Consider the following 17,828-nt stretch of genomic DNA (forward strand, 5'->3'; position numbering starts at 1 on the left):
CAACTAAATAGAGAATAAGAGGGAAATTAAAACATTTGGTATCACAAGGAGTCCCATCTTGCCACTTAACTGCCGTAGGAATGGTGTTTTAATAGAATGTTAACACAATCAGAAAACTGAAAACAAAAAGTACAGAATGGATGTATTTATAATTATTATATGTATTTACAAGGGTATTAAAAAAGAATAAAGCCTCTCACATATAACTTACCAACATAAAATGAGCAGTTGGAATGCAATAAACTTTCAGTCCACAGGCGACAAAGCTCACTTTCGGTCAGAGCTTCAGCTCCGTAACAAGCTTGATACTCCACTTTTGGTAGAACGTAAACTGGAAATTGCTGCAATGCAAGGTTGCAATTCTTCAAAGTTCCATTAATTTACTATTAATAGCAAACACATTTGCCTTTATAGTTCTTTCACTTTTAAAATGCTTTTGGGTAACTTTATTTCATCCTTTCAAATACAGTAGGATTCAGGCAGAAAGAACCCTTGGTAGACGTGGGGCGGTGGAAGGGGGTGTGCACAAGAGGTAGGAGAAGGAGAGATCTCAAACCCTCTCCCAAAATACCTACCTCCTTATATATATATAAACATTTTATTTCTGCCAAGGAATGTGTTTGACAGCAGAATCCTTGGAACTGAGACTATGATATACACAATTGCCCAAAGGTTCAAAGCCAGATTCTGGGAAACACTGACTGTAATATATACTAATAATTCTCAAAAGGATAAAAAAAGGATGAATTTTTGCCCCTTGAGCATTAGTCACATTATCTAATGCTCAAACACTCTGAGTAGCTTGTTTGCTTCGATGAATGTATGAGCATTAATAGCTACATTAACACCTGTGAATATCATTATCTTCATTAATACAAAGGCTTTATTCCAGACACTAAGTACCTGACAAATTATCCATTTAGAGTTATTGCTCAGGACATGAAATAGATTAAGTAAAATGAATGTACCCATTACTGGTTTAAAGGAGAATATGTAAGGAAATAGATGCTTGTGAAATAATATGTTAGTCATGTTCATTATACTCATGTTATCTCATTTCTGTCAAAGAAAATTCTACTCTTAACAGCAGAGTCTTCATCTCCAGCTGCAGAAGGAGAAACACATGATTTACGGAACTTAGAGTGATATGGCTAGTTAGTACTTTTGAAATTATACTAAGCTGTTACTATTTATATACTTGAAAATACTGCATAAATGTTTCAGAATTCCTGATTTTCACAAAGTAGCAAATTTAATGGGCTTGGCACAATAGTGGTGGTAAGAAAAATTTAAAATAAAAAATTTCTGTTTACAAGAAGTTTGATTCATATATTACCTTTAAATGTTATAAAAATCTATAAAGCAGTGTTCCTAAATTTCAGTGTGCATAGGAATAACTTGGTGCTCTTGTTAAAATGTAGACTCTGAGGTGAAGATAAAGATTTTGCCTTTTTAACAGGTTGTTGTTATAGGGGCCATACCTGGAGTAGTAAGGCTCCTACAATGTCTTTTCTATTAAAAAAAAAAAAAAGATGTATTATGATTAGGATAATTGCTAAAAGCATTTTATTGTATAATAATTCCTCAGTAAATGGTATTCTGCATTTACAGTTGCTTATAGTTGCAAAGAGAATCTACAGATAAAGAAATGAATGTCCAGAGGGTTAAGAAATTTGCTCAAGGACACAAAGCAAGTTTAAAGTAGGGTTGGGAAAAGAATACTGGAGGAAGAAGATTCTCTTTTTGATTCATGAGTTGATAATAGAGTTAGAGATTTTTTTAAATTAAAAAAATATTTCTATTCCTGAAAAAAAAATATTTGGGAGATTTTCTTTGATATTACTGCCATATCTATAAAACTAAGTCAAGAATCTGGTTTTAATTTCTATGTGTATTCTACTGCCATCTCCAGGAAGCCAAGGGAAGAAAAGTCTGATTATCTTAGTATTCCAAAATTAAAGTGAAATTTTAAGTACAGTTTTCAAACTACAAAAATTAATTCTATTTACTTTTTTTTCCCCTGATAGTTCCTAATCTCAAGTGAAAATTTTTCTTGGTTCTCTTTCAATTTCCACGTAAATCTTTTCAACTTTTACATACATTCCTAAATAGGTATTTCCTAGTTAGTGTTCTGTTATTGATCCCAATGGGTACATTCTATTCTTTCCTAATATTCAAGCACCTTCGTGATTCTATTTTCTGGCTCTAGAATGACAATATAAATTTTTAAATCACCAGGTCTAAATTTTTAAATCATTTTAGAATATATCACTTAAGAAATCTGGTTAACTGACAGACAATAACAGATAATATTGAATCATTCAAAGTTACTTGGTGTGGATTTTCTGTGTGGAATTTAGTAAGTTCCAACTTCATTTTGTGGTCTAAATTAGCCCTTTATTTCATTACATCATCTGAGACTGGCTGCTGTGTTAAGTACTCCTCTGATGTACAGCTCTTATTAAGCAGAGTTTTGATGAGGAAGGATAAATGATATTGGAAAATAAAATCTCAACTATGATAACAGAGAATTGAAGAACCAAAGAAAAATAAAGGAGAGCTGAAGTTCCTGGACATCACAGGTTGATGAGACTTCTAAGTACTTTAAAGCTTTATCTAAACAAGTTGATTTTTAAGTAGGAAATGTTAATGAGGATGCATTCTACCCTAATTAGAGTTTAAATAGTACCACTTAAAAATTTCTCAAATGAGTGTCTCAACTTCCCTTAAGTTCCTTTCCTTAACAAAATCCTCCTCTCTCCTCACTCACCCCTCAATTTTTCTCATTTATTCAATACCTATTTACTGAGTTTCTAAGGCATACAACTTTTGGGAGAAACGGAGATAAACATAACATGATTTCGAGGGGAATATATTCTACTAAAGGACTTAAACCACGTGTACTAAATATTACATATAATTATAGGTGCAATATGGTAAGCATTCACTGAAAAACTTTAAATTTTATTCTGGGTTTAACACGATCAGAAATATAAGGCTATTTAGATATTCTTTAGGGCTCAATTGTCTTGATATATTTTGATGAAGAGTGATTCTATACTACAAGGTTCTGGTCTTGACATTTACAAATTTCGCTTTACTCAAGTGGATGACAATGTCCTTAATATCAATTCAGAAATTAAATCAGTATCCAAAATATACTTACGCTATTTTCACTTAAGAGACACTACCCACCAATACTTTCTAAGTGCTGTAAACTGGCAGATCAATACAAAGTGGTATGGGTTCACAGGGTAAAAAGTGAAAGAAATGAGGTTAAGCTCCTAAATAAGTCAGATATAGCAAGTAAGAATTAAAGAAATAAAACTTGAAAATATCTATAGCACTGATGCTACATGTATTCAAGATGTTCATGCTATGGCCATTAAATTGATCACAGTTAAATATAGATGAGACATGAAAAACTCAGCAAAGTAAAATCTTTTAATACAGAGATTAGGATTTACCTAGGAGGAGACTGATACCAATGTATATAGTATTTTTGTCATTCCTTGATTTTCTCTTATTAAAAAAACTTCTGCACATTTAATTCAAAACTATTTAGTTTCAAAATTTTCAAGTCTGAACCAGTAATGAAAACCAAATTATGAGAATTAGGAATTTAATAATTTTTCACATTCCTCCTTAAATTTAACAAAGGATAAAAGTGTCATCAAGCAAAAGATCCTCCAAGTTCACTGGATTTTGGTGTACAAAGCATACATACTAGATCTTGAAGACTTGGCCTTAGCAATTTTCATGATGGATCCTAGCACTGTTGCTATTAGCAGCTTTGAAGGCTTTTTTCTGTTATTCCTTAATATGATACAGCAGTAGTCAGGGACTTGATCCACAATAGCCAGTGCTGGAATCTCACAACTTGGGGGGGTGGGAGGGGGGGCAGTGGGCATGGACATCATAATTCTTGATTCACCTGATCCCTAGCCCAAAACACTGACATTATAAAGCGGTCACTGAAGATTCTTACTGAGTGGTAGAACAACAAGAGACACGGACATCAAAACTTTTTTTTTAAAGTGTACTATGAAAAATACATATAGTAGAAAAATTCTCTTAAAAAATTAGAGACTTCACTATTTCTTACATAATCAATTATTATACAGAAGCTCCTCTTTATTTTCCAGAATTTAGTGGTCACACATACAAAATATCAAATGAATCTAAAAGATAATTTCAAATATCAAATATGAAAAACTGTTGAAGAGCCAAATATTCAAACTGTAGCAAAAACTTTCTTAAATGAGGAAAATGTTTATATCAAACTACAAAAGAAACAATAGGGGGGGAAAAAAGACATTTGGACTTCTAACAATCCTGGAAGACTTATCAAATGTCCATGTGAAAGTCTATCTTTCACAATATGGACTTCTAAAACGAGTCAAGAAGATCCCCAAAGTAAGAGAGAAAGGGGTTAATACACCATAATGAAAATCCAAATTCACAGAGAAAGCAGGATCATGTGCCAGTCTAGGTCAAATCTATGATGGTACCATTTTTCATGAAGTTTATATATTTCATGCAAGAATGCTAGCAGCATTCATGACTATTACATTTAACTAAATACTTCACCTTATTAAAAGTATTATCAACCTGGAAAAACTACCATAAAAGTTATCAACAATTTAAAATTAAACTTTGGAACAATGGCATGCTAAATACTTGCCGATTATCTACTTATGCTACTATAACATCCTAACTCCCCAAGTAACAACTTACTCTTCTGATTTTCTTCCGTTTTTTTGAACGTGGTCTGGTCTCTATCCTCTGGACACTGCATCGCACAAGTAACAACAGGTCCTGCAGGCTAAACAACTTGTAAACAAAATTTCCTTCCTGAGGAGCTACATATTCTGATGTATCTTCAACATAGTCCTGAAGTTCATATGGCAATCCTTTAAAAATAAGTATATTTCTCATTTTTATTTTAAAATACATTAACACTTTATCCATCATAATTCCAGATAAAACAATTCAATTATCTACTTTTAAACTTCTATCAATTTAACTTTGTTTAATTGCTGATCACCACACTATTACCATTTTTGTTTACTTTTAGTGAAACTACTGTAAGAGCTGCAATAAAAACTTTAAGATTCTCTTTTTTTAACTAACCTTAGGCAATGTATAGTGAGACCATATATGAAGCATAAAAGAGTTTTAAAAAACTATGTTATTCCTAATCTCAGCAGAGCTGAGGTACAGCTTTTTATCTATTTCGCAAAATTAAAAAGTATAAAATTGCAGTCTAACACCAAGAATAAATACATTTTGGACAAATAAGGGTTTATGATTATTGTTATGATTATTTGTAATGCACTTAGATCAGTTTGGCATTATAGTCTGGTAGCCACTGTACATGTTGGATAAACATAAGTTCCAAAATCCATACAACTTTGGGTACATATTTAGAACATTTGGAAGTTAAAATACTGATCAGATTAAAAAATGAAATATCAATGACTAATGTAAAGATTATAAAACAGGTTATATAACAAAGAGAATGTGAGGGAATGCGGGAGAAACCTGAAGGACAAGAACAGACAAAAGTGCTTTGTAAATATTTACTTACGTCCTTTTGGTTTCTGAAATGCAGAAGGCCATACAGTTTTGGGCCAATTGGAGGCATCTGAAGGAACAGAGGGTTGCTCGGAAACAGGAGGTTGTTTCGAATTTTCTATATTCATTAAGGGCAATTCAGGTATTTTTCTGGAAACTGGCTTTAAGAGTTCATCCTGCATTTTTAAAATTTCCCCAACTGGATCAAATTTTTTATATACTCGTTTGATAGGTTTTTTTAAAACACATGACTCTTCAAGACTACAAGTAGTATTAGTATTAGTCTGGGTTTCTACAGAAGCCTGTCCCAAGGAAGAATTTGGGCTGGCTGGTTTAGAACTTAAATTAGCACTCACATTGGCTGTCATTTCATTACTATTCTTTTGACACTCCGTATCAATGATTAAACAGTCTTCATCTGTATCACTATTACAAAGAACTATATCTTCAGTTTTCGCTGCTTCTGATGTAGCAGTCTTTTCCTTTGAATTTTCTGTGTTCTCTGGAACATTTGGTCTTTCATCGGTATATACCATATCAGTAGCCATATCATTTTCATTAGAGGTTTCATTTTCTGTAGAACTTTCTAACTGTAAGGCATCAGGTGTTTTCAAGTCACTATCTTGCATCATGGACTTGTCGGAATTATCTGATACCTTTTCACCACATGGTACAAATCCCTCCTGATCATCTTTATTTTTATACTCTTCAGGGTCATCGTCTATACCAGTCACCAGCTGTTTCTCCTTCTGCAATTGTTCCATCAGAATCTGAGATAAACTCCTAGAATGAGCAGAAGTATCTGGTGCAATTGGTACCACAGGTGTAGTTGCTGCACTGGGGGCTGTAGTAGTGTCTGTCATGTTGTGTACTGTGGAAATGCTTTCTGGACTTGGTGACTTTGATGGGTTGGTGGTGGTTACTCCGAAAGTTTCAAGTTCTGTGACGTCATCATCAAAATCCAGATCCAAATTTTCAAGGGTCTCAATTTTTCGGCACTCATTAACTTCGTAAGACATCTTAAGAAAATATATTGGTAAACTATTAGCGAAAATTCCAGGCTACACTTCATCTTAGTGCTCCTACCCCTCACATACACAGTTTATGCACTTTAAAAAGAGAAAGAAATGTCTAATAGCTTTGAAAGGTTCTTGCTCAAGATAACAATAAACCACTACCAACTATTTAACCTTACATTCTCAATGAAATGTTGATGAAACGCAAATCTGCCAAGCTGTAACAGCACAGGAAATGGGGAACACTCGTAAACTACCACATCCCAAGAGGAATTTCCAGTAATAAAAAAAATAGACAAAAGAAATGTAGGGCCAAAAAGGAAGGCGGATTTTCATTCACGCCCACTCCACACTTTCTTGCAGAGACACCACAGCTGACCAGGAGAAAAACCTCTTTACCGCTGTATGGAACCTGCTTTCTAATGCAGCTGGGGAAGTGTCACCAGCTTCTTTCTGGTGCATCCCTAACGTCAATCAGTAACTTTCTTCCTACAACTATTCAGGGAAAACAAATCTCAGTAATATGAGGAGAAATGGACAAGAAGTGGTTTTATTGTATTCTGAGATATAAAGCCATTGAGGCTATAGGTTTTCATGTACTGTGATAATGAAAGAACTACAGCTTTAATTTGTTCAGGAATTGTCCTCTCACCAAGCAACAGCAGATCTTTCCTCAACCTGGTAGGGGCACTTTAGATAAATACCATGAAAACTTCATTATGGGCTATGTACATGCACTAGTCTTACAGTTTAGGATCTGAGGGAAAAATTCTGATGGAAATCAAGTAGTAAGATCAACCTGTGTAAGTTTTTTTAAATCTCTATGAAGCTTAATTTCCTCATTTCTAAAATAGTGATAATAGGGTCAACATCTTGAACTTGCTCTAAGTTACTTGACATAGTCCCTGGCACATAGTAAGCATCTAAATGGTATCTCTTACCAAAATGAAAAGAATACCAAATTTTGTCAAAAAATAAATATACTGTTTACATGGGCACTCTTACACAAAAGGTTAAAAACAAAATCACAGGGCATAACATCAAGAAATAAAGAGGGAAGGAACAGCCATACTGTTAGACAAAGCAGAATTCAATGCAAAAAGCATTAAACAAAAAAAGGAATACTATGTTGAAAAAAGATAAAATCCATGATAAAAAGATAATGGTCTAGTCATTAATTGTGATATGCCAAATAACATCAAATATGTACTTGAAACTGAAAAACAAAAGGAAAATTGGACAGAAATGCAATTGTACTTGGCTAATACACTGTCCTTAAGTAAAAATGAATAGAAATGCGAAGTATAAATAATAGTAAATAATTGAAACAAATATATATGAATGACTGAAAACATATATATAGACTACAAAGATATACCTTTTCCCTCCCAAGAATCCAAGGGGCATTTCCACAGATGGACTATAAATTAATATACAAAGAAAACATCAATATAGCACAAAGCAGAATCTGCTAAAGTCTTATTTGCTCTTTAGAAGGAAATAAAATTAGAAATTATTAAGGAAAATATAAACAAACATTCAACCTAAGCACTTGGAAATGAAAAAATATTCCAAATCATTAAAAGAGATTAAAATAATTACAGAATACTTAAAAAGCAACAAAAAATCAGAAATATTACTTCACAGCCTTTTTAAGAAAATATCATAATAAAATGAACAAATTTAATAGATATAAAACTAAAAACTAATGAACTGAAAGACAATGCTCTCACTCCCGACAGAATAAGTTTAGATAAAATTAAAAATATCCTTTATCTATAAATACTTAAGTATGTAGTTGCAAAAGGATTCTTCCAAAAAACATACTGTTAATTACATCAACAAAAATGATTCCTCAATGTCATAAAATATCTAATCAAGTATTAAAATTTCCCAGTTTGACTTTTTTTTTTTTTTTGCAATTGTTTACTGGAATCAGTATCCTACCAAGATTTCTTCATTGCATTTGACAGGTCTCTCGATTTTTTTACATTTGTCAAATGCCTCTCCCCCATACTCTGCCAACTCGCATGTCCACCAGATATTTGTAGGAAAAACCATATTAATTATCCTGCAAAAATTTTCATATTCTGAATTTTAACTTCTGCATCCTTGTGATGTCATTTAACACATTCTTCTATCTTTAAAATATCCTATTAAAATGAACTAGGAGCTTGATTAGATTCAGATAAAATTTTTTTTTCTCTGAATGTTATATGTGAGACTGTGAACTCCCTCTTCAATTAGGAGGCTAATGATGTCTGGTTATCTTTCTTCTTGCTATAAGATGATTGATCTGTTGGTTTGTCAAGGGTCATCAACATAATCTATCCGCTATAAAATTCCTCATTAATATTCTAATGATTTTAGCATTAGATCACCATCATTGACTGGATTCGCTGTTTCATTAACAGCTACAAACTGATGAGTCATATTCTATCATTACCCCGAAATATAATTTGTATGGAAAGAGAAGACAAATACTTGATTTTTTTCTCTTTATCAGTTTTCAGAAGGACTTTACACACTAGTATGCTCCAAAGACGACTAGTATTTTTTTAAGTATCACTATGAATTCATGGTTTTTAATGTATTTCATGTGTTTCAATCCACTTTTGTCATGGTCAAACTAACACATCTCTGGCCAATGGGAAACCCTTCAAGTTGGCTCTGATATCTTTTTGATACCATTACCATATTATTATAGGGCTTTTACTTAACTTCTTTGATTAGCATTTGAATCTCTTATGGCGAAATTCTGGGTTCCTAACATAATCACTTGTTTGGTTGATTATACTATCTAATGTGTTTAAAATAAAAATAGCAATATCATTAACAATGTGGTTACTAAGTACAGTTTAAGATTTTTTAGCAGTTCTTTTTTAACTTAGGATATAAATCTTTAGGGATAAACAGTCAAATTACAAAGTTTCTAATCCTTTAAAATAATTCTTCTGAGTGGTTAAACCGCTAACTTTTGATATGTAGTGGATTCATTTGTTTCATTTCAGCTTTGACTGGCTTTTATAACATTTAAAAGTTTTGTTTTAGACATCTGAAACATTTATATGGCTCAAAAGTCAAAACTATAAAACAAAGTACATTCAGAGAAATCTAGCTGATATTCCTGCCTCCTCTACTTTGTTCCATCCCTTCCCAGCAGTTAACCATTTTCATTAATTTTAGGTTTATTCTTCTTTTTTTTAATATAAGCAAATGTGTGTTTGTTTCCCCCTTTCTATAAATAGTGTATTACACAAAATGTTCTCTTCCTTGCCTTTTTTACTTAACAATATATTTTGGATATCATTCTACAGTTGCATCTCTACAGCTTCCACATCCCTTTTAATAGCTGCATAGTATACTACTGAGAATGCACAGTTTATTCAATCAATAACCTATTGAGAAACATGTGGATTGTCTCCAACCTTTTGCTACAACAAATAGTGCTGCAATGAATACCTTGCACATACATTTTGATCTTTTCCTGGTTTTCTTCTGAATATGCTTCTAGAAACAAGATTTCTAGGGCACGTGAGTTTTCATGTTTGTAGGTATATCTTGATTATGTAAATGTTATGGCAATTTCTTCCCCCTTTACTTTTTCTAAGAGCTTCCATCAACAATCATCTGCTCCTCATGTTTAAATGAGATGGGTTTCTTTGCCCCTATGGGAGAACAATCCTGTGTAGGGGTGTGCCAAGGTAGCTCTCTCAGCTTCATGGCTCTAAACTCATGCTTGTTACCACAAACTATGTATACATGTTGGTTTGTGTGTGTGTGAATCTTTAGTACATTCTGAGATCTGCTTCCCCTATTCCTCTCTCCTACAGTTTTCTGAAAACTTCTTTTTCTTTACCTTTAATGTCCTTGTTCTGCTCAATATGGACTCTATCAGTTATTTTTCTTGAGTGAAGGCTTTTGTCTTGGAAGGGACTTTGGCTGGTTAGTTTCCAGAGTTCTTGGGGCCCAGGTCATCTCAGAAATATCATCTCCCTGAGTGCTCCTGTAATCACCTACAAATTAGAGCCTATTCACATTTTCACTTTTGTTATTCTTCATTCCTTTTTTCATCTGTCACCATCCTCCTTCCATCTGAGATTATTTTCATTGTGCCTGAAGAACATCCATTATAGAGGGCCTGCTGGTAGCAAATTAAGTTTTAAATGGAAACCTTTTTTAAAAAAAAAATTATTATTTAAGGGTATTTTCACTGATTAGAGAATTTTAGTAAGTGGCTTATTTTCTCTTACTGCAGTATATGTTCAAATGTCTTCTGGCTTCCATTGCTGTTGAGAAGTTATTTGTCAATCTAACTCTCAGTCCTGCATAGGTAATGAGCTTTTTGTTTCTCTGATAGCTTTTCAGTTTATTCTTTGTCTCCAAGTATTGATTTAGTACCATTGTCTGTTTTACACCATCTTTATGGGTGCAACTACACACGTTAGGACATTCTCACTATATTCTCTGTATCTCTTGCCATATTGTCCATATTTTCTTCTTGTTGTCTGTTCATTATGGATAGTCTTTTCAGATTGATCTTTCAGTTTCTTTTCAGCTTTATTTAATGTCCTTATAACTCCATTCACAGAATTTTAAACTATATTTACTGTATTTTTCAGTTTAAAAAATTTTTAGTTATTTTTCAAATCTGTTCTCTTTTAAAAGCTTCCAGTTCCTCACTGAAATTTTCAAGCAATAATTTCCTTGACTGTTGTATAATTAGAGTTGACTAAGAGTTTGTGATTGATAATTCTAAGATCTATTTATGTGAGTATTTCTTTGGTCACTGTTTTCTGATGGTCTCTTCCTGTGTCTAATTATATTTAAATGTTTTCTGGATGCTATATTTTAAAAGGTTATTTGTAGAAATAACTTGAGGCTCAAAATGGCATTATGTTCCTCTAAGAATTATTTTCATTTGCTTGTGCTAGGTCTCCAGAGATACTAGTAATCCAAAAGCATCTGAATACAAGTTCAAGGTCTTAAAACTCAGGCTACCACCACCGAGAAAACTGATTTATTTCTAGTTCACTCTTACTCTCGGACCCCTGCATGGTCTAAGCCTTTGATGGAAAACTGAACTATGACTTTTGTCCTCGTAGGCCTGTGATGCTGCCAAAAGCACAGTTCATTTTATTTTGCCTCTTCAGAACTGGCAGATACCAACCAGGTCAAAATAACCCTAAGGGACAGACTAACCTCTCTGGATTCTGGCTTTCTCAGGTGTCTCAGCCCTGGAAATCCTATCTTGTTAGCTCTTCGATGATTTTAAGAAAGAATTTTTAATATTTTGTCCAGCTTTTTATTTGTTATCGGTAATGATAAAGGTCCAAATAACCTGATCTGCCATTAATAAAAGGAGTTACTCTGTCAATTTTCATCCCTTTCAACTACTTCATGTTTCTTCGTAACACTTGCTACTTTCTGACATTCGCCTCACACTAATACAAGTTTTAGGTAGATTTAAAAATGTAAAAAAAGAAAAAAGATGAAAGTGCTCTACAACCTATATACTATAAAAATATTAAAAGGCAAATGGCAGAGAAAAACATAAACATATAAAAGACAAAAGGCCAATATCCTTAAAATAATATGAGCTCTTAGGCATTAATAAGAAAAATGTTTTTTCTATTTTATTAACTTTGTTTGCTCTCTCACTTTATTCAATTCTCTGCTTGTATTTCCTGTCTTTAGAAAAGCCTCTTGATCATGAAACTAAGTCTCATTCCCATCTCTTTCCCCTTAATCTACTCTATTTTTCTGCACAGCATTTATTACTACCTGCTTTTTCTTGCTATTGTTTTGTTAACTACCTGTGCCCTCTGCCACTAATCTAAGCTCCAAGAGAAAAGAGACTATTTTCATTCAGTACTGCATCATCAGTGCATAGAACAGTATCTGTTCAATAAATATTTGTGGAATAAATGAGAAAGTTTTGCATAAACTTTAATTAACATGGAAAATATTTTTAAATTCACAAAATAATAAAAGCTAGTATTTATGGAGTGCTAAGCATTATTCTAAATATTCTACATGTATTAACTCATTTAATTCCAAAGAATCCTATGAGGTAATATCATGATACCCATTTTACAGATGAGCAAACCAGACACAGAGACATTAGGTGGCTTGCTTAAGGTCACGAAGCTAAGTGCACTGAAAAAGATTAACAATCTGGCCAAATACATTTTGTACCAATCAAACCCATCCGTTCCTTTTCATACTTTCAAATTCTTAAATGTGAATGAGACCAATTAAATAAAACCACCACCACAATTACCACCATCATTGACTGAGTTTTTAGTACATATATACCAATGACTATGCTCAGCACTTTACATATAATATCAAACTTAATGCTTACATCAAACTTGTGAAGTAGGTATTATCATCTTTCTTTTACAAAAAGAGAAAAAATTGAAGTTGAAGGAAGTTTAATTAGTTGCCTAAAGTCTAGCTTGACCTAGGGTTCAATTTTAAGTTTCAATCTAAAGCCTAGATTTTTAACTACTAAATTTAGAGACTTGCAATAAAACTTTAGGCTTCAAGAGAACAAACAAATACATTCCCTTAAGAAAAAAAGAAAAGCATTACATACTTCCATTTCAGATATATAATCTTCTGGTTTGTCCATAAACACTGCAGAGACTGGAACAGCTGTATTTTTGGACATCATGAATTTTAAAGGAACTTCATGGAAGATTTGATTTCTCTCTCTCATTGTCATTTTCTTTTGTGGAAGTGGTGAATTAACATAAATTACTTTAACTGGTTTTGAACCTTAAAACAGAAACAGAAGGGAGTGATTAGTTTCTAGCAGTTATACAAAACAAAAACAAAAACAAAAAACAAAGCCAAAATACAAAAAAACGGTGTATGACCAAAGGATCACTAAACAAAGACATAGGATAGAAAAGTGGTAGCACAAGTCCAGTACATTTACCACCCTTGAATTGGAAAGTGTTTCAAGTCTCTTAGAGATCTAAGGGCAAGAGGATCTGGCCAAAAAAAAAAAAAAAAAAAAAAATCTAATATTTTTAAAAAAAGATTTTCTACTTTTTATTGTTATACTTTTACTGTCATTGTTACTCAGTTCTTATAGGGTTACACTTTTAAAAAGTGATGAAATTTTTACCACAGAGAATATGTAACATTTTACTCTAATTTGTAGTTGTGTTTCATTAGACATAATCTTTCATATACTAATGTTGTTACATATAATAATTCCAGAAGACATGAAAATATTATTACATATGAACCAAAATATAAGGGGAGTAATCTTCTGTACAGAGAAATTTACATGCAAATATTAATTTTGCTGTCAACAGTGAGACAATCCTATGCTAAGAATAGACCTATTTTATTTCTGAATTCCAATAATGGACAAGTAAATGAGTCCTGGACATCCCATGTGAGGATGTCTAATAAAGTATTGCATTCCTTTAATTTCATTGAAAGACAGAAGAACCTCACCATTTCATGTATTTTTGGCCACCCTAAACCATAATTATTTCTCTACCTCTCACTGCCCCAAACATGAGTATACATTTTATAGATCTAATATCTCGTTTTTTTATAAGTGTCAATTCCACAGTAGCATTACATATTTAAAAGTTATACTGAATGTAAATGTCAAACTTACATCCTCCATAAATCAAAAAACTCAGATTTCTGTATTTGATAAATGACTGCCTATGTTTAGACAGCAGACAGAACCATTTCAACTTCTCTGTTAAAAGCATTAACTGACATGGCAAATTACAAACCTGCAACAGGTATTACTTTAATACACACTGGAATTTCCCATTGCTCCTTGTACTCTGGTCCATGATTATTTAACAAGGCAAATAATGATTGACTAGTTAGAATTATTTGAGGGTGATATCTGGAAACAAGCTTCTCTGCATTTGGATCTTTGCTAATATCCTGAAAAACAACATATAACTTGTTACTTGATTATACTTATTGGAAATTTAATAAATAAAAAGGGAGAAATTCAGGAAAGAGACTTTAGAACAATCATATTATGTGTAATGTACTTTATGAGGTGCAGATTACTTAGGAAGATCTCAAACCCCCTTCCTACTTACATAATGCATAGCTGCAGTTGTTTGTTCCAGTGTCTCAATGGTAGATACACTATCTTTGGAGAGTTGCAACTTTGCAGGCATTGAGGGAAATACTGTTTTCACATATTTTACACTTCCCTACATAAGAAAAAACAAATGCTTTATTGTTAAAAAGTGATGTATTTTTTTCTCTAAGTATCCTTTTGTCACGTAAAACTTTTTAACTTAAAGTTTTTCATACTACTAAATGCAAATGTCAAATTTAGAGCCATCTTAAGACATTCACCTTTTTGCTTGATGGCTGACATACATATTATTTAAAAGGGGTCCAACACCAGGGTGCTGTGGAATATTCCCTGCAACTTTAAATTCTAACTTTTTATTTTATGTGGTACAAATTGTCACAGGGTATAGTAGGATCTCTAAAATATCTTTTCTATGCACACTTCCTTCCAATACAATTTTAAGTAAAATTCCTTAAAAAGGGGCGGGGGGAGTTTCTTGCTTGTATTTAGGAACATTAAGAAAGACTGAAATTAAGAAAATCAAGAAATAAAGTTGGTAGGGACATTTAAAAAAAGAAATCAAGTATTGGTAGCCATAAAATAAAGAGGGACACATTTGCATTGCATATTTTAAAAGTTATCTCATTATTGTTCAAAATTTACACGTAGATATTGTCTATGTGAAATAGATTACGTTCCAGACAAAAATAAGTATATACTTTCATATGGTAAACTTTACCAGTGCAAGAAGAGTTTTTTCTAATTTTAATCCCATCTCTATTCTGAACGGAAAGAATCCCATTAAACTGGTAACTTCATGGAGAGTATAGAATTCTGGATACTTTTTCACTTGGTCAATGCAAGCTCTTAAAATTTTCTAGGGAATAAAAACCAAGAAAAATTCATATGTATTGTACTTCTCTAATAATGCAATAAAAATAATTTAGTTATATGCGACTATAATAATTCATTTCAAATATTAACCTTTTTTCATTAAAGTCTTAACAATCCAGGCATATTATATATGCCTTATTTGATTAACTCTCTTACTTTTCATAACAACTCTTTTTAACCTAATTTTGTAAAATACTGATATTTAATAATACTAAAATTAGCAATCATATTAAAATTTAAAATTATATAGAGAAGACATCATATTTTCTATGCTATTTCAGAACTGTCAAGGAAGTTACACGGAAATTTCAACACACTTTATTGCAATAAAAGCAGTTACATGAATGATTAGAAATAAATAAGTTTAATATCCTGAAAAGATATCCAAGTGCAAGGTATTAACAAAATAGTTATTTGAAGGGTCATTCTAATCTACAATCTAAAAAATAAATGAGACCTATTGTAACTAATTCAAATATGGACTATTTCTCTTCTCTCCAAACTGCTTCAAAATATTAACAACTCACTAGGAAATATAATCAGGAAGGAAATAAAATTCACAGCATTACCCAAGGAGAATATATGCCAGTGGTGATAACATGTAAATAACTCAACGAAGCAGAGCAGTTTTGGCTGGGTGTAAATGGGAAGTTATAATTTTATAAATACAGATATTATCATCTAAGTATTTTTTCTTCTTGTCAAAGAATCTAATCTGAACCTTTTAGAATATATTTTACATCACAAAAGCTTTCAGCAAGAAGCCTATCTTTATACTATACCTATGTCCCTTTTCCCTTCAGACATTATAAAATGTGTTGTTACAAATCAATAACTTTACTACAGTATGTCTTTTCATCTATAGTTTCATTATTTTCTTCTTGGCTTCTTTAATCCTCACTCCCAGCTATCTTTCACATTTTCCCTCCCTGTTCATGCTTTTTAATACTGCTCTTAAGTTTTAATTCAGGATATTACTTGCAATTAAGATGGATGTGGTTTAACATGGAAAAGTACTGTTTTCAGACACCCTGATTAACTGTAAGCTCACCTCAGCCTAATATCTTTGTTCATTTATAAAGTTAACTTTCACCCCTGACATTCCTGCCCTATGGCTGTTATTGCAAGAATCTAAGTGTGAAAAGGAAAGCAATATATAAGAACTATGTGACAGAGACTACTCTGGTTAGAGATTTACTGGCACATCTTTCTTGGCAAAACTCTGCTGGATGTTATAGTGCTTATGACTGAATTTCACTTCAGTAATTATGACAAGAGAGAGGGTCAAAGGGAAATCTAAGACATTTTCATACCTATATTCAGATATATATTATTAAAGGTATTTCACAACTGGTAAGTATTAAGCAACTATGGGATCATTATTTGGTATATTTAATAGAAAAGGTTTTTAACTAATAATTTGTCTTTAAAAACAGCTAAGAGGGAACAAGGCTAAGATTCAGGCTGTTAGCCATCACCCACCTCCTGAATGTTATTTAACAATAGGAATATCTTGGAAGTTAAACAGACCAAAAACACATTCATGGACACAATATAGATCTATCATTACAAAGAAATGTAAAAATGAGTAAGCTCCCTAAATATTTTTTTTTGGGGGGGGGGGTGCAGAAAAAGAGAAAATGGTATCATCTGTATTTGAAACTTGAAAATTGAATAGATACTATGTCTGGCAGTAGGATAGAATAGGTAGCTTGAGGGGTGCTCATCCAAATAACACTAGATCCTGGATAAATTACAACAATTTTTATACATTGCTGGGCAAGGAGAATCTCCAAGACCATAAGTAAATATATAAAGCCCAAATACCTAGAGTGAGGAGAAACAGGAGCAGTGAACAGTAAGGAAACCCATGAAAGGTGAGGAAGCTTGAGGGCAAATGCCTCAACCAGCTCTAAAATCAGAGAGGGAACTGAACGCAAGACTCCTACAATTAAACCTTGAAAAGTGGAGACAGAAAATGCCCATCTGCATACACTGGAATATTTATTCAGCCTTAAAAGTGAAGGAAATTCAGATACATGCTATAAAGTAGATAAATCTTGAAAATATGCTAAGTAAAATAAGCCAGTCACAAAAAGACAAATACAATATGATTTCACTTATATACCTAGAGTAGACAAATTCAGAGACAGAAAGTAGAGTGGTGGTTGCCATCAGTTGGGAGGGGGGAGTTACTGTTTAATGAGTGTCACGATAAAAAAATACATATTTGGTTTTTGTCCCTGGTTCCTGACACACAACTC

The 17,828-nt window shown here is 32.5% G+C and overlaps 1 protein-coding gene across 8 annotated transcripts in view; it reads right to left on the reverse strand.

Annotated features, from left to right (window-relative positions):
* ICE2 (interactor of little elongation complex ELL subunit 2) overlaps window positions 1-17,828 on the reverse strand; it is a 47,049-nt gene that overhangs the window by 10,486 nt on the left and 18,735 nt on the right. For 6 of the 8 annotated variants that reach the window (XM_016126844.2, XM_016126840.2, XM_016126842.2 and 3 more), the window contains 8 exons: window positions 15,410-15,547; window positions 14,687-14,803; window positions 14,363-14,522; window positions 13,195-13,376; window positions 7,972-8,013; window positions 5,591-6,596; window positions 4,738-4,913; window positions 212-341 (listed from right to left, as the gene is read on the reverse strand). In XM_016126844.2, coding sequence (XP_015982330.2) covers window positions 212-341; window positions 4,738-4,913; window positions 5,591-6,596; window positions 7,972-8,013; window positions 13,195-13,376; window positions 14,363-14,522; window positions 14,687-14,803; window positions 15,410-15,547 — 1,951 coding nt within the window. The remainder of the gene's footprint in view (window positions 1-211; window positions 342-4,737; window positions 4,914-5,590; window positions 6,597-7,971; window positions 8,014-13,194; window positions 13,377-14,362; window positions 14,523-14,686; window positions 14,804-15,409; window positions 15,548-17,828) is intronic. The other 2 variants (XM_036239101.1, XM_036239102.1) reach the window with 1 other exon arrangement.

The sequence above is a fragment of the Rousettus aegyptiacus genome, unplaced genomic scaffold, assembly GCF_014176215.1.
Source record: "Rousettus aegyptiacus isolate mRouAeg1 unplaced genomic scaffold, mRouAeg1.p scaffold_m13_p_3, whole genome shotgun sequence".
Taxonomy (NCBI): domain Eukaryota; kingdom Metazoa; phylum Chordata; class Mammalia; order Chiroptera; family Pteropodidae; genus Rousettus; species Rousettus aegyptiacus.